The 22,216-nt window shown below is 46.7% G+C and overlaps 2 protein-coding genes across 2 annotated transcripts; one reads left to right on the forward strand and one right to left on the reverse strand.

Moving 5' to 3' along the window:
• The first annotated feature begins 15,948 nt into the window (after positions 1-15,948).
• LOC136511051 (receptor-like protein kinase At3g21340) lies at positions 15,949-16,419 on the forward strand. The gene has a single exon (XM_066505283.1). It carries the CDS (start codon positions 15,949-15,951, stop codon positions 16,417-16,419), a length of 471 nt encoding a protein of 156 aa, XP_066361380.1.
• Positions 16,420-21,174: 4,755 nt separating this feature from the next.
• On the reverse strand, positions 21,175-21,645 carry LOC136511052 (receptor-like protein kinase At3g21340). Its single transcript, XM_066505284.1, has one exon. The coding sequence runs from the start codon at positions 21,643-21,645 to the stop codon at positions 21,175-21,177; it is 471 nt and encodes a 156-aa protein (XP_066361381.1).
• Positions 21,646-22,216: the final 571 nt, after the last annotated feature.

Here is a 22,216-nt window from a genome sequence, read left to right on the forward strand (position 1 = left end):
TTTTTTTTTAATTATTTATTTGCCGAGTGCTCCTGTGTACGCACTCGGCAAAGAGGAAAATTTAAAAAAAAATTAAAACATTCTTTGCCGAGTGCCTGAGGGCTGGCACTCGGCAAAGACACCCTTTGCCGAGTGCCATGCCCCGGCACTCGGCAAAGTTTTTTTGTTTTTTTTGTTTTTGGCCTCCAACTTTTTTGTGCAGCCTTTTTAAAGCACCAGGAACTCCTAGTAACAATTTGAAGATTTTTTTGTGGCTTTTTGTTATATTTAGTTACTTTATTTCGTTTACTTGAATTTTTCTGGAAATTAGAAATTTGAACTGCACGTGGTACGAATAATGGAGTTTAATGATTCGAAAATTGATAGTCATGTTAGTGTGTGTTATGAGAGGCCGTATCCAGGAACAGACCCGAAATTTCGGATATCTCGTTCACGAAACATGTCCGCGAAATTGCGTGTGAAGTGTTTATAAATTCTACAAAATGCAAACGAAGTCCAAAAATCATGAAACTTGTTGAGATGTCGTGATATCATATGTGGAGGCTATGATAAAAATTTCAGAAGATTTCGTGCACGTTGTCACGTACGATGCTTACAAACCAGGACATCTCCAGATATCACATGTGGAGATGTCCTGGTTTGTAAGCATCGTACGTGACAACGTGCACGAAATCTTCTGAAATTTTTATCATAGCCTCCACATATGATATCACGACATCTCAACAAGTTTCATGATTTTTGGACTTCGTTTGCATTTTGTAGAATTTATAAACACTTCACACGCAATTTCGCGGACATGTTTCGTGAACGAGATATCCGAAATTTCGGGTCTGTTCCTGGATACGGCCTCTCATAACACACACTAACATGACTATCAATTTTCGAATCATTAAACTCCATTATTCGTACCACGTGCAGTTCAAATTTCTAATTTCCAGAAAAATTCAAGTAAACGAAATAAAGTAACTAAATATAACAAAAAGCCACAAAAAAATCTTCAAATTGTAACTAGGAGTTCCTGGTGCTTTAAAAAGTCTGCACAAAAAAATTGGAGGCTAAAAACAAAAAAAACAAAAAAACTTTGCCGAGTGCCGGGGCATGGCACTCGGCAAAGGGTGTCTTTGCCGAGTGCTAGCCCTCAGGCACTCGGCAAAGAATGTTTTAATTTTTTTTTAAATTTTCCTCTTTGCCGAGTGCATACACAGGAGCACTCGGCAAAGAAATAATTAAAAAAAAATTTTAAATCTTTGCCGAGTGCCGTCCAGGGAGCACTCGGCAAAGTATTTTAAAAATAAAAATTTTTTCTTTGCCGAGCGCCAGATCTGAGACGCTCGGCAAAGAATTTTAAAAAAATAAAAAAAAATCTTTGCCGAGCGCCAGATCTGGGGCACTCGGCAAAGAAATTAAAAAAAAATCTTTGCCGAGTGCCTAACCGCAGGCGCTCGGCAAAGAAGGACGTGGCACGGCGCCGTTTCACGGGCAGCCTATGCCGAGTGTATAGATTTTGCCGAGAGTTTGGCGCTCGGCAAAGAAGTCCTTTGCCGAGTGCCTGTGTTTGCCGAGTGCCCGGCGCTCGGCAAAGAAATCTTTGCCGAGTGTAATTCTTTGCCGAGTGCAGCACTCGGCAAAAAAGATCTTTGCCGAGTGTCCGATTTTTGACACTCGGCAAAGAAATTTACACTCGGCAAAGTCTCTGTTTCCAGTAGTGCACATGGAAGATGATCGAGCAGCAATAATTAATGGTTTTAATTCTATATATAAAATTATAGCTCAATCCAGATTTGTATATAGGAGGAGGATATTTACAGTCAATGGTGTATATCACCAATCAAGATCGCTAGCTGCGCACGTTCTCAAAGTCAAGTCACACAAGCTAGCTACGAGGCTTGTGGGGGCTTCGGTGATCTTCAGAAGGACGTTTAAGGTGTATAGGTTGTAGTTTCTAGGGGTGTGCGTATGTGGTGGTGTGAGTGTGTTTCGTTGAGTACAGATACTACAACTTGTACACTAGGAATCCAGGCTAAAAAAAAAAAGTCACACAAGCTAGCTCCAGCCTCCAGGAGCTTGCTTACGTTTTGCTACTGCCCGGCCATGTCACAGGCTCACCGACTCACAACGGTGCTTGTCAACCATTTGACTTAAGAGGCAACACGAATCTAGATCGATAATTAGGCTTTGTTTCACATAGCTTAAAATTATCAAGAAGTGTTTTTTTTTCAAGATTCTCGCATCAAACGGATTGTTAAAGGATTAAACAAGAAAAAAAAGGTTATATAGTTTGCATTTATGCAAAAAAAATTTGGCATGCGGTACACATATATAGTTTAGGGTTAAGACTACCTTTGGATGTTATTGACCTTTTTCATAGACGGTACAAACGAGGACGTGGAATAAGCAATTCTTTGTTGTTATGAAGTGCAATCATTTGCTGGTCAACATGGCTTACAAGAAACAAAGTTGTTTTTTAACAAATGTCAATCTAAAACTCTTTTTATCTTGTTCAGAGAAACACACTAGTTAGAACATTGGACGTAACTACAACTATGTGATGACAACAAAGATCATATTCACCAAGGAGCCAGAGAAGTAGTGACTATGCATTTCTTTGCTTTCTTTGGATGGCCAAATAATATGCTAGGATTGAGTTTTGAATTCGATATGTTTTATGTTAGTTTAATTTTATGTAATAAGTGGCCTGATTCCTTAGTTAAGGGATGAAGCCGGATTCAGTTCCTTTATCTATGAAAAAATACAGCTTGACATTTGCTTCATCTCCAGCTGATAGCTTCCATTGCGTAAGTGAGCTAGTTGTGGCGCAGGTGGTTGGGTGGTGACAATAGATGACAGTGGCGGCACCAGATGACTTCGGCACGACGGCTGGTGGATAAGGCGCGGTGAGGAGCAGGAGAGAGGCTAGGGACGGCAGTTGTCTGCGGCACGGTGAGGGGCAGGGAGGGGTGCCTAGGCAGCTAACCGCCTAATCTAATGTCCTTCTAAGAATACTTATCTTCCATTAGACACTAAGTACCCAAGAGGGTGCACTAAATTGTGCTGTTCCGTCGAGCACGCCCCAAGGGAGAACTCGAAAACCCACTGCGGCACGGTGAGGGGCAGGGAGGGGTGCCTAGGCAGCTAACCGCCTAATCTAATGTCCTTCTAAGAATACTTATCTTCCATTAGACACTAAGTACCCAAGAGGGTGCACTAAATCGTGCTGTTCCGTCGAGCATGCCCCAAGGGAGAACTCGAAAACCCACATTTTTTCATCAGGATCATAAATGAGAGAATAAAGCTTACAACATTCTTAAGTCATTTCTTACATCACTTTATTACAGTAATAGAATATTACTTCAATTGATTATAACAGCGGAATATAACAATGTTATCAGAGTTACAGAGGAAATAAAGATTAATTTAATGACATGGTGGAGTATTAACATAGTGGACATTTATATACGAGAGATGCTAGCATATTTTACATCTTTTCTTATAAAAACCTTTAGCGATGGTTATAAATAAACACTATGATCGTAGCGTGAAAGGAATCCTCTCTGAGCCCACCAAGAGATTTCCACACATAAGAGTCAGCTCTATGTATCCCCCAATCACCTGTAACAGGGAGAATAAAACCTTGAGTACTCGATTGTACTCAGCAAGACTTACCCGATAGGAGGAAAAGAAAAGACTCCAAGGATATGTAAGGCTTATTTGGCTTGTGGGTTATTGCATCTGCAGAAGCATTACTAAATGTGCGTCCTTATATTAAATTTTATTAGCAGTCATCATTAGTTCATTAACTATCCATTCTATGTAAGCTCCTTTGCTACTTTCAAGCAGGTGGTGAGCAATCAGAACCATTTTACCATCTTTCATATTCCAATTCTTACTACGCTGCTAGACCATAGCCAAGTCAGTACCGTCTCACAGAAATGTCGATTCGCAAATCAATGTATCCCAGCTAGGTACCCCAAAATACACGCCTCGTTTGTACCCCAGGCATAAACAAGACCAACCAATACCACTCCTATCACAGAATCCAGGTCCCTGTCCAAACTTGGACTCCAAGTCCCCACACTTGAGACCCGGTCTCAGTATGGTGCTTAGACCTCCACCTTTCCCCGCCTTCAGTCAGTCGGTCCGGAAAGAGCCAAAACCCATGACAAGAGCATAACGAGCCTTCCTGCTCCCATAAGCAAGTATGTGCTCAAGATAATAAGTCTGTGACCTGACTACCGTCCACAGCAACGGACGGTCCTCAATCAGCACAGGCGGAACAAATACAATTCGAGCCTCGCTCGAATGCCTAACCAAGTCAAGATCCAAAGTACCTTTCCTCTTGGTATATATATATATATATTTCATGTGATAGTAATATAATAACAACAATAATATCTTTCTTATCTCTCGTGAGTGACAGGTAATCACTCGACTTCTATCAAATCCTATAGCATTGCCATCTACATGATTCTGACATACTAGTAGGACTCATAGGATAAGGATATATATATGCAAGTGGTTTTCATTCAACTTCTTAAAACTTAATGCACAAGCATAAATTAAAGTGCAGAATAATAGGGGTTATGCACCGGAGCTTGCCTGGGTAGGATATAAACAACAGTTAGCATTCCATTGTGGCGACACGATAATCCAGACGCCATCTTTTCTACTACTCCGGTCGACTCCACGATCCATCATGGTTCCTATTATGACATTCGTGGATGTAGCGCGGAAACGTAAATAATCACGATAATAGCCACTCTAAAATATGATTACATTATTAAGCCAACGAGCTGGCTTTAATGACTAACGTACTGAGCTACGTACTCATATTGTCGACAACGCGCTATTTTACCATAGTATTTTAGTTATACCATTTCAAAGTATTTCTTTATTTTGTTATATATATATATATACTAAAAATGTTAGGATTTTGGTGTTAAAATTCCAGAGTCAACACTGCTGCCAATTTGCCACAGCAATTCCTACAAGTTTGAGTTTTTGTAATATTAAGTATTCAAATTAATTAGGTTACTCTTGAAAGTATTATGAAACTAGGTGAACAAAATATACTAGCAGGTGGATCATAATTTTATGAACTTAACAAAATTAGTTTCACATTTTTTGGTTAACTACAAAATTTTCTATTGAATTTACAAGTTTGCTTTTAGCAATTAAATTAGAAAACGCTTTAGAAAAGAAAAGGGCCGGCGGCCACTTACTTAGCCCAGCAGCCCAACGCGAGGTGTGGCCGCGTGCAACAGCTGGCCCAGCAACGGCCCAAGGCGGGAGAGCCCACGCGCGCGACCATTTTTGCAAGGGAGGGCCTGTGCTCTTTGGAAATCAAATGACGCAGTGAGGTACTGTTTATCTAGACTAGGTCTTTGCACAAAACACCTCGAAAAGAGCTGCCTTCGCAACGGGGCGGTTCCCGGCATGCCCGTGCGTGGCGGTGCGGCGCACTGGTGGCAACGGCGGCTGCACCAGTCACGCTAGACTTACTGCGACAGCAACCACGAACCAACCACTACCTACGGCTAAACCCTCAGGGGTAGGCGGCGGTTAGAGGCTCGGTGGTGCACTGCCGAGAGCCGTAGTGGTGAGCGGCTAATCGCGACGGCAGCACGTCCGTCCCGACGACCTATGGCGCCATCGGAGGGAAGGGGTTAGCGAATAAGCACCAATAGCTCACCGGGATTCGAGCTGCGGTGGCGGCTGAGGCGTAGGGGTGCTAAGATGGCCTAGCCACGTGTAGCCGATCCATGCAGCGACATTCCGAGCGCGGCACCGACGCGTCATTGCACCGATGGTGAGCTTCCTAGCCAAAACTGCACGAGCACCAAAGGGCGTGAGTCAAGGCGAGTTCAGAGCCACAAGCAATTGAACTATTACCACTCCAATCCTACCTCTCTCCCCAGTCCAAGGTCACGGCGGCGAACATGGCCCACGATGAGCTAATCATCGAATTGTCACGGGGTAGGACTTTACCGTGGCTAGATGCGATTGAGGTGGCTAGCTAGCTCTCCCCGCTACTTACTGACATGAGGAGATGGGCTGAGAAACCATGGGCTAGGCGAATTTGAAAGGTAGGGCGCGGTGCCCAGGCTGAGGCCACGTCGTGGGGAAAAGCATGCGGATGAGCTCGAGCGGTAGGGTGTGTTAAAGCGGGGCTCCGGTCGGCGGTGGCAGAGCGAGCTCATGCACAAAGGTGACGAGACCAGGCGGCTTGGCGTGACGTTCATAGCAACAAGCTGCAAGACCCAAGCGAGATTGCCTGTGTCGGCTAGCGGGCAAAACAGGGCAGGGAAGCGTCCCATCGCCGCTGCGTCTGGCCCTCGACTCATCACGACGGCAAGGTTCTAGCTTAAGGACTAGGCGGGATAGGTAGGACGAGGGATGGGGCGAGCACCATGTCGATCGCGTGATGCAGCCGCAACCACGGCGTGACCCAGCAGCCAGTCGTGCGAGCGCGGTGCGTGTGCAACAGCGGGACCAACCGCAGCTAGCTGGGAATGGCCGTCGCACAGGGCAAGGCCGCGCGGTGTCTGCCAGCCGTAAGCTGGCTAGAGGTAGTGGCCCGGCCATAGTTGGAACTCGGTAGCGGCAACGCTCGTGCTCGGATGGTGACCGTGCCCATGAGACCAACGGTGCTAAGCACGGTTTTTAAAGCGAGCCAAAAACTGCTAACGATCCCGGATGAAGTTCAACTAATTTCCCTATCCTACAGCCAGCAGCGCCAACTATCTGGTGAAGCAATCACCAAAAGCAGGGAGCAACTAGAGGAGAAGATAGATGTATGCCAACATGGGCTCGTCGCTCTGAACGTCCGTTCATGAACGGAGCGCCAACAACACTATTCAGACACGTTTTAACGAAGTTAGAGCAAATTTACGAGGGTATCGTAACACCCAACACCACTACAACCTAAGCCATGCTCAAGTCCACACTCAGGGACAACCAATAGTACCACTACTACAGATTTGATATCTTGTCCCGGTTGGGAACTGGTTTTAGTCCCGGTTTTCCAACCGGGACTAGCGATCCGAGACTAAACTGTTGTTCTTTAGTCCCGGTTTGCCACAACCGGGACTAAAGATCCTCTCAGCTTTAAAAAAAATACCTCCCACCGCTGCGCCCCCTGAGATTCGAACCCAAGACCTCATGCACTGCCTCGCGCGGAGCTTACCACCCCACCTACACAACACATCTAACAATGGATGGGATGCTTTCCTTTTGAACTAACCCATCGGAGGACCTTTAGTCCCGGTTGGTGTTACCAACCGGGACTAAAGGGTCCTTTAGTCCGGGTTGGTGTTACCAACCGGGACTAAAGGGTCTCCCTTTAGTCTGGGTTGGTATTATCAACCGGGACTAAAGGTTGGAGGACTTTTTAGTCCCTGTTGGTGGCTCCAACTGGGAATAAAAGAACATTTAGTCCCGGTTGGTATTACTAACCGGGATTAAAGGTCCTTTAGTCCCGGGGGCAAAAAATGTCGAGGCTAATGCTAAATTGAGACATCGTTCTAAAGTCTGTTCTCTAGTAGTGTACAAGAATGTGAAGTTGGTGCCTAACAATTTTTGTTAGAATTTGGATGTCAAAACGGCATTGTCTATTTCCTTTTTCCGACTTTGAAAAGTTGAAAGCTTCGATTGGAGCTAAGCAACTTTTAACACTTTTGCCCTAATTTCTAAAAGGCCTAACCCTATTGAAAGGTCCTAATGGCTAGAGGGGGTGAATAGCCTAATAAAATTTCTACAACAACACTTAACAAAATGGTTAGACAATTATGAGGCGAAGCAAGTGTTGCGCTAGCCTACTCAAAATGCAAGTCACCTACCACAATTCTAGTTTAGATAGTATCTATTCAAACAATAGCTATGACACTACCCTATGTTAGTGTGCTCTCAAAGGCTAACTAAAGAGCCACACTAACCAAGCAAGCAAGCTCTCACAACTAGCTACACTAAAGAGCTTGACAACTAGTTTGCGGTAATATAAAGCGAGTGATCAAGAAGGTTATACCATTGTGTAGATGAAGGAACCAATCAATCATAAGGATGAATAACAATGAAGATCAATCACCTTGGAATCAATGATGAACACAATGATTTTTTACCGAGGTTCACTTGCTTGCCGGCAAGCTAGTCCTCGTTATGGCGATTCACTCACTTGGAGGTTCACGCGCTAATTGGATTCACACGCCAAACCCTCAATAGGGTGCTGCACAACCAACACAAGATGAGGATCACACAAGCCACGAGCAATCCACTAGAGTACCTTTTGGCTCTCCGCCGGGGAAAGGTCAAGAACCCCTCACAATCACCACGATCGAAGCCAAAGACAATCACCACCCTCTGCTCGACGATCCTCGCTGCTCTAAGCCGTCTAGGTGGCGGCAACCACCAAGAGTAACAAGTGAATCCCGTAGCGAAACACGAACACCAAGTGTCTCTAGATGCAATCACTCAAGCAATGCACTTGGATTCTCTCTCAATCTCACAAAGATGATGAATCAATGATGGAGATGAGTGGGAGGGCTTTGGCTAAGCTCACAAGGTTGCTATGTCAATGCAAATGGCCAAGAGGGTGAGCTTGAACTGGCCATGGTGCTTAAATAGAAGCCCCCACGAAATAGAGCCATTGTACCCCTTCACTGGGCACAACACGGGCTGACCGGACGCTCTGGTCATGTTGACCGGACGCTGGACCTCAGCGTCCGGTCGTTCGACAACAGCCACATGTCTCGATCTCAACGGTCACTTGAGTTGACCAGATGTTGCGCTATAACTGACCGGACGCTGAGCCACCAACGTCCGGTCGTTTCCAGTAAGGTTCCAGAAATGCATTTTGCCCATCGGACGTGTTCGGTCATGCATGACTGGACCCTGCCAGCGTCCGGTCAGAGACCCTAGCCTCTGTGCGTTGCTCGACAATAGGACTGGACCTTGTTTCCAGCGTCCGGTCACTGAGCGACCCAGCGTCCGGTCATGAGATCGAAACGCACACCCTCTGCTGCCACTGACCGGACGCGCCGGTCCAACCGAGACCAGCGTCCGGTCACTTACAGTGACCTCCGTCTTTTCTGTCTAGGGCGCTGGTGGCACCGTCGGACTATCCGCACTCTACGGGCGGACACTCCGCCGATGAAGTTCCTAACCCTTTCTCAAATGTGCCAACCACCAAGTGTATCACCTTGTGCACATGTGTTAGCATATTTTCACAAACATTTTCAAGGGTGTTAGCACTCCATTAGATCCTAAATGCATATGCAATGAGTTAGAGCATCTAGTGGCACTTTGATAACTGCATTTCAATACGAGTTTCACCCCTCTTAATAGTACGGCTATCAAACCTAAATGTGATCACACTCTCTAAGTGTCTTGATCACCAAAACAAAATAACTCCTACCATTTATACCTTTGCCTTGAGCTTTTTGTTTTTCTCTTTCTTCTTTCCAAGTCCAAGCACTTGATCATCGTCATGGCATCATCATCATCATGCTATGATCTTCATTTGCTTCACCACTTGGAATGTGCTACCTATCTCATGATCACTTGATAAACTAGGTTAGCACTTAGGGTTTCATCAATTCACCAAAACCAAACTAGAGCTTTCACCTATTAACCTCGACCAACCCGTACTCCCTGCAATAGCCCATACTTCCTACTAACCCATAGGAGCAAAACATCTTAGCACCTTTTAACTATTTTACTCAATTTAATTCGTCAAAAATGATATTTTAAACACAATCCAAATTCTTGCCGATTCAACGAAAGTTCCCGTTAAATCATGGATTCGATGTTTGAGCTCCCAAAAACCCTAGTTACAATATTCACTTCCGAAAATTACAGTTGCATTCTTATCTACCCTATTCGCTCATCATTTTACACAAACACTATACACAAGTTATATCTTGTTTTGTTTACCGAGATCGCTTTCCCGTTTCATAGGTGTTCTAACTTGTTAAAAATTTGAAAACCTGTTCGGCTTGATTTCTCCGAGACGTTAACTTAGGTGCTAAGTTAGCTCGTAACACCCGAGGTGTTACAGCTAGATGGTTGCGGCATGGTGAGGGTGAGGGACAGGACGCAAGCGAGGTGGAGAGTGCTGATGGGGTGGTAGACGAAGATGAAGAATTTGGGGAAAGTAAAGTCATGAGTGCGGCCGCGAAATATTGAACCCCTCCCATGGGCTTTCTTTCTGTAGCCGCGCGTAGCACGCTTCCTCTGTTGTGTGGGCCAGATGCCTGCTTGCAGCGCGCGAACAAAGCCATAATTGATGGTCAAACTCCCCGTGACAGCGCCAACAGACGGGAGGGACTTTTCCTGACGGGATTTTAGTGCACGCGAGGGATGGTCGTGAGCCCCTGATAGAAGACGCAGAGTCGAAGGGGAAGGTACCTACCGACGGGAGAAAACCAGTCTGGTAGATTTGCAAACTCATCACAAAAATCTTCTTGATTGGTTGATTTGCAAACTAGTTTGGTAGATTTTCCTGACGGGATTTTTCTAAACTCATCACAAAAATCTTGATTGGTTGATCCAAATATGATGTCATCAACATAGATTTACAACACAAACAAATCTTTTCCAATTTTCTTGATGAAAAGAGTGGTGTCAACCTTGCCCATTGTGAATCCTTTAGAGAGTAGAAAATCCCTCAATCCCTTATACCATGCTCTAGGCGCTTGTTTCAATCCATACAAAGTCTTCTTCAACTTATATACATGGTTGGGCTTCTTGTCATCTTCAAAACCGGGAGGTTGCTCAACATATACTTCTTCATTGATGTAGCCATTTATAAATACACTCTTAACATCCATTTGATAGAGCTTGATGTTGTGGGCACAAGCATAGGCTAGCAAGATTCTAATTGCTTTCAATCTAGCAACCGGGACATATGTTTCTCCAAAGTCAAGACCTTCAACTTATGTATATCCTTGTGCTACCAATCTTGCTTTGTTCCTTACTACTATCCCATCTTGATCTTGCTTGTTTCTAAAGACCCATTTGGTTCAAATCACATTGTGTCTCTTTGGTCTTTCTACCAACTCCCATACTTGATTTCTTGTAAAGTTATTCAATTCTTCATGCATAGCATTTACCCAATCAACATTCTTCAATGCTTCATCTATCTTCTTTGGTTCAATGGATGACACAAATAAGAAATGCTCACAAAATGAAGCCAATCTTGATCTAGTTTGCACACCTCTTGAAATATCACCAATGATAGTGTCCAATGGGTGATCCCTTGCAATATTGGTTAGTTGGAGGATTGAAACTTGATTGCTTGCACTTGCTTGATCATTGGGTTGAGATGATGTACTAGCCACTTGATCTTGTTCATTATCATGAGATCCACTTGCACTAATTTGATTTGTATCATCTTGTACATTTGAGTTAGAGAGCACTTGCACTTGATCATCTTCATCATCATTCACTTGCCTAGACCTCAATTTACTAATATCCATGTTCTTCATGGCATTTGAAAGTTGAATGCCTCTAACATCTTCCAAGTTCTCATTCTCTACTTGTGAACCCTTGGTTTCATCAAATTCAATATCATGAACTTCCTCAAGAGTACCACTATCCAAATTCCAAACTCTATATGCTTTGCTTATAGTGGAATAACCAAGTAGGAATCCTTCATCACATTTCTTGTCAAACTTGCCCAATCTACACTACTGGATTAAGGCGCTTTGCCGGGTGCCGAATGCACCCGGCAAAGCCTTTGCCCGGTGCAGCACTCGGCAAAGAGCCTCCGGCAAAAAATTAGTCGGCAAAGATTTCTTTGCCGGGTGCTTTTTATCGGGCACTCGGCAAAGACTTTGCCGAGTACAAACCCGGCACCCGGCAAAGAAAAGTGGTCGTTACGGCGCCGGCTCCGTCATCCCTTGCTTTGCCGGGTGCCATGTCAGAGGCACCCGGCAAAGATTTTTTTAATTTTTTTTTCAAATTTTCTTTGCCGGGTGCCGTGCTGGGAGGCACCCGGCAAACAATTTTTTATTTTTTTTAATAATTTCTTTGCCGGGTGTCGCACCGCGGGGGCACCCGGCAAAGAGTTTTTTATTTTTTTCGTAATTTCTTTGCCGGGTGCCAGATCATAGGGCACCCGGCAAAGAATTTTTTTTTTTGAAAAAACTTTGCCGGGTGCCCTGGCCCTGGCACTCGGCAAAGCTGGGAATTCCTTTCAGAGAATTCCCAGCTTTGCCGAGTGCCAGGGCCAGGGCACCCGGCAAAGCCTCAAAAATTAATTTTTTTTATTTTGTTTTTTGATTCTATAATCACAAACACAGCATATAAAAGATATATATCACATCTGAAGCATCACAAAGACAATATAGCATATATATATCACATCCATCTCATCACAAACTCAATACCACACATATATATCACATCGCGAATACAATACCTCACATACACGACATCACAAACATAATAGGTCCAATTACCATCGAAACAAGTCGATAGTGGATCACAGTGCATCACATGTCCATCAAGCGGTGAAAAAGAGATACAAACTAAAGGTGGGGAGGAAACTGAGTGCCTGGTGAAGGAAACTCGGCACCGCCTGCTTGCGCCTGAGATGGGTCATTCGAACCCGCCGACGGAGGCTGCATAAAGGACAAGATATTCAGGCGGTTAGAGTGGGTCATCTAATGAAAGCACTAGTCGAAGCAATATGGATTCATACTCACTGGACTAGCTACAACTGGCGGCGGCGCTGGAGCGAACATCGGCACAGGTACACCGTTCACTTGCCCAAAGTTCTGCAGGAACATCGTAATCTCCGCCAGCTGCTTGGCCTGTCTCTCCCGCTCGGCCCGCTCGGCTTGTCTTTCCCGCTCGGCCACCTCGGTCCTCGCCGCCAGGTCCCGCAGCTCCTGAGCCATCCTTTCGTTATCGGCCTGCAACATTTCAATCGAATGTTTTAGTAATGTAAAGGTAACTAAGTTATGTAAAGATCAATGTACGAAGAGTTAAACTGGACTAACCTGGAGTGCGTCGACCCGCTGCTGTGAAGGGGACGGCCGTTGGCGTATGGCCGGGCCTCCGCTCGGGGTACTTGCTCGGATCTGGGAGAGGGAGGGAACAGAGACGGACTCGAGGGTGCCATCGCCAAGCCAGTACCGCCCATGCTTCTTGCCCTGTCCGATCCTCATGACAGTCGTGCCATCAATGTCGTCGGTGATCACATGTGGAGATGTCTGGGTTTTAGGCAGCCGACGTCGCAACTTACTCGAAACTTTCTCAATTTTTAACCAGGGCCTCCACATGTGATAACAAGACACATCGACAAGTTTCGTGATTTTCGGACATCGTTTGGATTTTATATAATTTAAATAAACTTCCCCCGCGAGTACATCGTCATGTTACGACAACATGATGCGCGACATTTCATGCCACTTCCTGCATACGGCCTCAACATAGCCTAAATATCATGAATACTATTTTTTGAATGATGAAATTCTATTATTTCATGTACCTGCAGTTCAAATTTGGAATAGTCGGAAAAATTCAATGCAACGGAAAAAATTAAGGAAATATTGTTAAAGAACTCATAATTGTCCCAAATTTTGAAACAGGGATATATTTACTGTAGCAAGTCCCCACAAAAAAAATGGGGTAAAAAAAAACAAAAAAATAATAATAATTTGCCGGGTGCCACCCAGGGCACCCGGCAAAGAATTTTTTTAATTTTTTTTAAAATTTCTTTGCCGGGTGCCACGCCGTTAGGCACCCGGCAAAGAATTTTTTTAATTTTTTTTTAAATTTCTTTGCCGGGTGCCCCATGACCTGGCACCCGGCAAAGGATTCTTTGCCGGGTGCCCCGGGTGGCACCCGGCAAATTATTATTATTTTTTTGTTTTTTTGACCCCATTTTTTTTGTGGGGACTTGCTACAGTAAATATATCCCTGTTTCAAAATTTGGGACAATTATGAGTTCTTTAACAATATTTCCTTAATTTTTTCCGTTGCATTGAATTTTTCCGACTATTCCAAATTTGAACTGCAGGTACATGAAATAATGGAATTTCATCATTCAAAAAATAGTATTCATGATATTTAGGCTATGTTGAGGCCGTATGCAGGAAGTGGCATGAAATGTCGCGCATCATGTTGTCGTAACATGACGATGTACTCGCGGGGGAAGTTTATTTAAATTATATAAAATCCAAACGATGTCCGAAAATCACGAAACTTGTCGATGTGTCTTGTTATCACATGTGGAGGCCCTGGTTAAAAATTGAGAAAGTTTCAAGTAAGTTGCGACGTCGGCTGCCTAAAACCCAGACATCTCCACATGTGATCACCGACGACATTGATGGCACGACTGTCATGAGGATCGGACAGGGCAAGAAGCATGGGCGGTACTGGCTTGGCGATGGCACCCTCGAGTCCGGCTCTGTTCCCTCCCTCTCCCAGATCCGAGCAAGTACCCCGAGCGGAGGCCCGGCCATACGCCAACGGCCGTCCCCTTCACAGCAGCGGGTCGACGCACTCCAGGTTAGTCCAGTTTAACTCTTCGTACATTGATCTTTACATAACTTAGTTACCTTTACATTACTAAAACATTCGATTGAAATGTTGCAGGCCGATAACGAAAGGATGGCTCAGGAGCTGCGGGACCTGGCGGCGAGGACCGAGGTGGCCGAGCGGGAAAGACAAGCCGAGCGGGCCGAGCGGGAGAGACAGGCCAAGCAGCTGGCGGAGATTACGATGTTCCTGCAGAACTTTGGGCAAGTGAACGGTGTACCTGTGCCGATGTTCGCTCCAGCGCCGCCGCCAGTTGTAGCTAGTCCAGTGAGTATGAATCCATATTGCTTCGACTAGTGCTTTCATTAGATGACCCACTCTAACCGCCTGAATATCTTGTCCTTTATGCAGCCTCCGTCGGCGGGTTCGAATGACCCATCTCAGGCGCAAGCAGGCGGTGCCGAGTTTCCTTCACCAGGCACTCAGTTTCCTCCCCACCTTTAGTTTGTATCTCTTTTTCACCGCTTGATGGACATGTGATGCACTGTGATCCACTATCGACTTGTTTCGATGGTAATTGGACCTATTATGTTTGTGATGTCGTGTATGTGAGGTATTGTATTCGCGATGTGATATATATGTGTGGTATTGAGTTTGTGATGAGATGGATGTGATATATATATGCTATATTGTCTTTGTGATGCTTCAGATGTGATATATATCTTTTATATGCTGTGTTTGTGATTATAGAATCAAAAAACAAAATAAAAAAATTAATTTTTGAGGCTTTGCCGGGTGCCCTGGCCCTGGCACTCGGCAAAGCTGGGAATTCTCTGAAAGGAATTCCCAGCTTTGCCGAGTGCCAGGGCCAGGGCACCCGGCAAAGTTTTTTCAAAAAAAAAAAATTCTTTGCCGGGTGCCCTATGATCTGGCACCCGGCAAAGAAATTACGAAAAAAATAAAAAACTCTTTGCCGGGTGCCCCCGCGGTGCGACACCCGGCAAAGAAATTATTAAAAAAAAATAAAAAAATGTTTGCCAGGTGCCTCCCGGCACGGCACCCGGCAAAGAAAATTTGAAAAAAAAATTAAAAAAATCTTTGCTGGGTGCCTCTGACATGGCACCCGGCAAAGCAAGGGATGACGGAGCCGGCGCCGTAACGACCACTTTTCTTTGCCGGGTGCCGGGTTTGCACTCGGCAAAGTCTTTGCCGAGTGCCCGATAAAAAGCACCCGGCAAAGAAATCTTTGCCGACTAATTTTTTGCCGGAGGCTCTTTGCCGAGTGCTGCACCGGGCAAAGGCTTTGCCGAGTGCAAAGTAGGCTTTGCCGGGTGCATTCGGCACCCGGCAAAGCGCCTTAATCCAGTAGTGCCAGCAGTAATAATCCACGATCGTTTCAGCCGAAACGAGTAGTATAGTAGAATTGACACCACAGGGATGAACGTGCTAACGTGCAGGTACCAGGCAACAATGCAGCCAACCACTAAGAGCGATGGGTACAGTTTCGGCGTGGTGCTGCTAGAGGTGGTCACAGGGAGGCTTCCTATCTTGCACAGCCCTCAGCCCACCAGCGTCATCCAGTGGACACGGCAGCACCTGGTGGCACGCGGCGACATCGAGGGCGTGGTGGACGCGTCCATGGGAGGCGACCATGATGTCAACAGCGTGTGGAAAGCCACGGAGATCGCGCTCCAGTGCACCGAGCAGGCGTCGGCGCAGCGCCCCACCATGACCGACGTGGTGGCGCAGCTCCTGGAGTGCCTCGACCTCGAGAAGGGGCGCACAGGCAGCGACGCCAACAAAAGCTTCTTCTCCAACCGAGACAGCGGCGACAAGACCTTGGGTTACAATGCGCACGTTGCTAACCAATCCACTGACGTTAGCCAGAGCAGTGCATTTGAAATGGTGCCAATGATGGCTACATGTCCTGCCACGAGGTAAAGACTAGTTGCCTGTTTCACCAAGGCACATGGAAATGTTCAGGCATTTTTTATGAAGAACTTTTCGTTCAATGTAGTGTGAAATAAGAAAATCCCTGCAACCACATATATACCAAGCTAGTACATATATAGCCATTAGCCCATTACATATGAAATTAAAAGGACCAAAAAGAAAAGAAACGAGGAGGACCAATTGATATATATGCACGAAGCCATACCGAATCATATGCCAAAGCATGCGGAAACATGTTCAGACAGTTGGAGTGTCTTCGATTTACAAATTTTCATTGTAAGACCATGTAATCGATGTATTTGTCTTGAATTTGCTTTTCACGGTGAGACACTTCCCCTTTTGTTCTTTAGTGATAAATATCCTGTTGCTCGCTGGATCTAGATCTCTTTGTTGGAATTAGCTGATCCAAATGTTTTTTTTGGCAAAATCCATGAAACCAGGGGAGGAGCTTTCAAATGGCAAGGTATGGTGCTCACCGTACCGTTCCTAGCAACTCCCTTTTTGCTATCACGAACGCTTCCATATATAAAGGGTCTGTTTGGTAGAGTTCTAGCTTTGAAAATAGTTCTAGAGCATCAGCTCCATCATTGAGCAACTGTACGGTGGAGTTGGAATTCCACTAATGTGTTTGGTAGAGCTCAAGCTCCAACATTTCTCACCCTGTCTCACTGCCACCCTAGGCCCGTGCGTCAGTCTCTTCATTCCCTTCCTCCAGTTTGGAGCATAGTAGGAGGGGCTAGGCCAGACGCGCCCGCGCCAATGACGGTGAGGCGGAGGCTAGGCGGCATCAAGGGACGTCAGGGCAGGGAGGGAGGGCAGCAGCCTTATGGTGGTGGAGCTGGGTCGCATAGCGGCATGTCATTCGCACGCCAGGGCTCTCGAGCACTCGTGGATCTGATAGGATGTGAGGCAGCAGGTCCTGGTGTAAGAAAAATGGCACCTAGCATGGGCCATGGATGATTTTGGTGGTTGATTGATACCATGATCAAATGGACTAATGTCGGCTGCTAGTATATAAGGTTTAGTTCATTTGGATGCAAGGATGGATTGGACCCAAGCGACGTGAAGATCAAGTGATCAACACCTCAAGGAAGACTATGGAGCAGTTCAGAAAATCATACAAAACATGCTAGAAGTCCAAGACATCAAGTAGAAGAAGCCCGAACACGAAGCCACGAAGAAACTCATTGAAGGGGGTTCACAGAGTGCACCGAGTAACTCTGGTGCTGCTGTGCAGGCATCGAAGAAAGAGGTGCAGTACATAAGATTCAGCGGCTCCAGAATCACCGGATAACTCTTGTGCATCGAAGACATCAACATCAGAGCTTAGGGCATCAGGCTACAGAAGGGTTTTACAGCCACCGCAAAACTCTGGTGGTACCAGGGGCAAAGTACTAGAGGAAGCGTGCATCCCCGACAGTTTTGCAGAAGTTTCTATGCTCACCGGAAAGATCCAGTGGCATCAAGAGGGCTCACTGGATAAAGGGTGATCCAAAAGTTGGTAGAAGATCCAACGGCAGCTAACTCCTACCACACGGTACTTCTCGCTACCTCTATCAAGTGGTGCTCCAAACTGTGTTCTGTTGAGCGGTGGCTCCTATTGTCGGTGACGAACATGACTAGGAAAACCTTGTAAAGACCATAGTGTAATTTCTATTTTCGTGAATGATGTCTTTGTGAGGAATCCAATGTAACTGATTTATATGTATCGATGTAATAATAATCGATAATACTCTTGTCAGGGCATCCGTCCAAGCATCTCCGTTTGGACGCCCCATTCTAGGCCTGAGCAGCCATCGGGGCCCAACATCAATAAATTTGCGGCCTCTTCAAGTCTTCAACTGATTCCACTCCCTAACTCATCTGTCTGAGCGTGGTGCAGAACACTACCCACTCCCTAACCATCGCGGCTGCTTTCACAGTGTCGTCCGCCCGCAACGGCCGCGTTCACCGCGCACTCCGCCCGTAGCGGCCGCATCCACGTGCCATCTGCCCGCCGTGTCCGCGATGCGCCTCTGCTCGCCCCACTCTACCTCGCCAGCTGCAGCCATCTCCTACCGTGCCCCATCCCGAGGTCATGCCTGTCTCAATCTTGTGCCGCGCCATGCGGGCGTCCCTCACCGCTCCCCCATCCACCTGAGGCGTGTGGGTGTCCCTCGCCTCGCCACGGCGTGCACCGTGCCACCACCACCCCAGTGCCACTAGGAGGAGGTCGCCGCTGGTTCCAAGTTCTCCACACATGTAAGCCGTGACTGCGAGGGCGTATGTTGTGTTTCAAGCGTTCACCAAGATCTACTTTTGAAACATTCAAATGAAACATTTGAAACAAACGTCTGAAAAACAATTGAAACATAGGCTTGCAATATGCGTATATTGCCATTGCAACATATGCAACATCCCATATAGACTTTTGCAACATCCAGATAAAACACTTGAACAAAAGTATGAAACGCTTGAAACACAACATACGCCCTCGCGGTCACGGCTTACATGTGTGGAGAACTTGGAACCAGCGGCGACCTCCTCCTAGTGGCGCTGGGGTGGTGGTGGCACGGTGCACGCCGTGGCGAGGCGAGGGACACCCACACGCCTCAGGTGGATGGGGGAGCGGTGAGGGACGCCCGCATGGCGCGGCACAAGATTGAGACAGGCATGACCTCGGGATGGGGCACGGTAGGAGATGGCTGCAGCTGGCGAGGTAGAGTGGGGCGAGCAGAGGCGCATCGCGGACACGGCGGGCAGATGGCACGTGGATGCGGCCGCTACGGGCGGAGTGCGCGGTGAACGCGGCCGCTGCGGGCGGACGACACTGTGAAAGCAGCCGCGATGGTTAGGGAGTGGGTAGTGTTCTGCACCACGCTCAGACAGATGAGTTAGGGAGTGGAATCAGTTGAAGACTTGAAGAGGCCGCAAATTTATTGATGTTGGGCCCCGATGGCTGCTCAGGCCTAGAATGGGGCGTCCAAACGGAGATGCTCGGACGGATGCCCTGACAAGAGTATTATCGATTATTATTACATCGATACATATAAATCAGTTACATTGGATTCCTCACAAAGACATCATTCACGAAAATAGAAATTACACTATGGTCTTTACAAGGTTTTCCTAGTCATGTTCGTCACCGACAATAGGAGCCACCGCTCAACAGAACACAGTTTGGAGCACCACTTGATAGAGGTAGCGAGAAGTACCGTGTGGTAGGAGTTAGCTGCCGTTGGATCTTCTACCAACTTTTGGATCACCCTTTATCCAGTGAGCCCTCTTGATGCCACTGGATCTTTCCGGTGAGCATAGAAACTTCTGCAAAACTGTCGAGGATGCACGCTTCCTCTAGTACTTTGCCCCTGGTACCACCAGAGTTTTGCGGTGGCTGTAAAACCCTTCTGCAGCCTGATGCCCTAAGCTCTGATGTTGATGTCTTCGATGCACAAGAGTTATCCAGTGATTCTGGAGCCGCTGAATCTTATGTACTGCACCTCTTTCTTCGATGCCTGCACAGCAGCACCAGAGTTACTCGGTGCACTCTGTGAACCCCCTTCAATGAGTTTCTTCGTGGCTTCGTGTTCGGGCTTCTTCTACTTGATGTCTTGGACTTCTAGCATGTTTTGTATGATTTTCTGAACTGCTCCATAGTCTTCCTTGAGGTGTTGATCACTTGATCTTCACGTCGCCTGGGTCCAATCCATCCTTGCATCCAAATGAACTAAACCTTATATACTAGCAGCCGACATTAGTCCATTTGATCATGGTATCAATCAACCACCAAAATCATCCATGGCCCATGCTAGGTGCCATTTTTCTTACACCAGGACCTGCTGCCTCACATCCTATCAGATCCACGAGTGCTCGAGAGCCCTGGCGTGCGAATGACATGCCGCTATGCGACCCAGCTCCACCACCATGAGGCTGCTGCCCTCCCTCCCTGCCCTGACGTCCCTTGATGCCGCCTAGCCTCCGCCTCACCGTCATTGGCGCGGGCGCGTCTGGCCTAGCCCCTCCTACTATGCTCCAAACTGGAGGAAGGGAATGAAGAGACCGACGCACGGGCCTAGGGTGGCAGTGAGACAGGGTGAGAAATGTTGGAGCTTGAGCTCTACCAAACACATTAGTGGAATTCCAACTCCACCGTACAGTTGCTCAATGATGGAGCTGATGCTCTAGAACTATTTTCAAAGCTAGAACTCTACCAAACAGACCCTTTATATATGGAAGCGTTCGTGATAGCAAAAAGGGAGTTGCTAGGAACGGTACGGTGAGCACCATACCTTGCCATTTGAAAGCTCCTCCCCTGGTTTCATGGATTTTGCCAAAAAAAACATTTGGATCAGCTAATTCCAACAAAGAGATCTAGATCCAGCGAGCAACAGGATATTTATCACTAAAGAACAAAAGGGGAAGTGTCTCACCGTGAAAAGCAAATTCAAGACAAATACATCGATTACATGGTCTTACAATGAAAATTTGTAAATCGAAGACACTCCAACTGTCTGAACATGTTTCCGCATGCTTTGGCATATGATTCGGTATGGCTTCGTGCATATATATCAATTGGTCCTCCTCGTTTCTTTTCTTTTTGGTCCTTTTAATTTCATATGTAATGGGCTAATGGCTATATATGTACTAGCTTGGTATATATGTGGTTGCAGGGATTTTCTTATTTCACACTACATTGAACGAAAAGTTCTTCATAAAAAATGCCTGAACATTTCCATGTGCCTTGGTGAAACAGGCAACTAGTCTTTACCTCGTGGCAGGACATGTAGCCATCATTGGCACCATTTCAAATGCACTGCTCTGGCTAACGTCAGTGGATTGGTTAGCAACGTGCGCATTGTAACCCAAGGTCTTGTCGCCGCTGTCTCGGTTGGAGAAGAAGCTTTTGTTGGCGTCGCTGCCTGTGCGCCCCTTCTCGAGGTCGAGGCACTCCAGGAGCTGCGCCACCACGTCGGTCATGGTGGGGCGCTGCGCCGACGCCTGCTCGGTGCACTGGAGCGCGATCTCCGTGGCTTTCCACACGCTGTTGACATCATGGTCGCCTCCCATGGACGCGTCCACCACGCCCTCGATGTCGCCGCGTGCCACCAGGTGCTGCCGTGTCCACTGGATGACGCTGGTGGGCTGAGGGCTGTGCAAGATAGGAAGCCTCCCTGTGACCACCTCTAGCAGCACCACGCCGAAACTGTACCCATCGCTCTTAGTGGTTGGCTGCATTGTTGCCTGGTACCTGCACGTTAGCACGTTCATCCCTGTGGTGTCAATTCTACTGTACTACTCGTTTCGGCTGAAACGATCGTGGATTATTACTGCTGGCACTACTGGATTAAGGCGCTTTGCCGGGTGCCGAATGCACCCGGCAAAGCCTACTTTGCACTCGGCAAAGCCTTTGCCCGGTGCAGCACTCGGCAAAGAGCCTCCGGCAAAAAATTAGTCGGCAAAGATTTCTTTGCCGGGTGCTTTTTATCGGGCACTCGGCAAAGACTTTGCCGAGTGCAAACCCGGCACCCGGCAAAGAAAAGTGGTCGTTACGGCGCTGGCTCCGTCATCCCTTGCTTTGCCGGGTGCCATGTCAGAGGCACCCGGCAAAGATTTTTTTAATTTTTTTTTCAAATTTTCTTTGCCGGGTGCCGTGCCGGGAGGCACCCGGCAAACAATTTTTTATTTTTTTTAATAATTTCTTTGCCGGGTGTCGCACCGCGGGGGCACCCGGCAAAGAGTTTTTTATTTTTTTCGTAATTTCTTTGCCGGGTGCCAGATCATAGGGCACCCGGCAAAGAATTTTTTT

This window comes from Miscanthus floridulus, chromosome 16 (assembly GCF_019320115.1).
Source record: "Miscanthus floridulus cultivar M001 chromosome 16, ASM1932011v1, whole genome shotgun sequence".
In the NCBI taxonomy this organism is placed as follows: Eukaryota; Viridiplantae; Streptophyta; class Magnoliopsida; order Poales; family Poaceae; genus Miscanthus; species Miscanthus floridulus.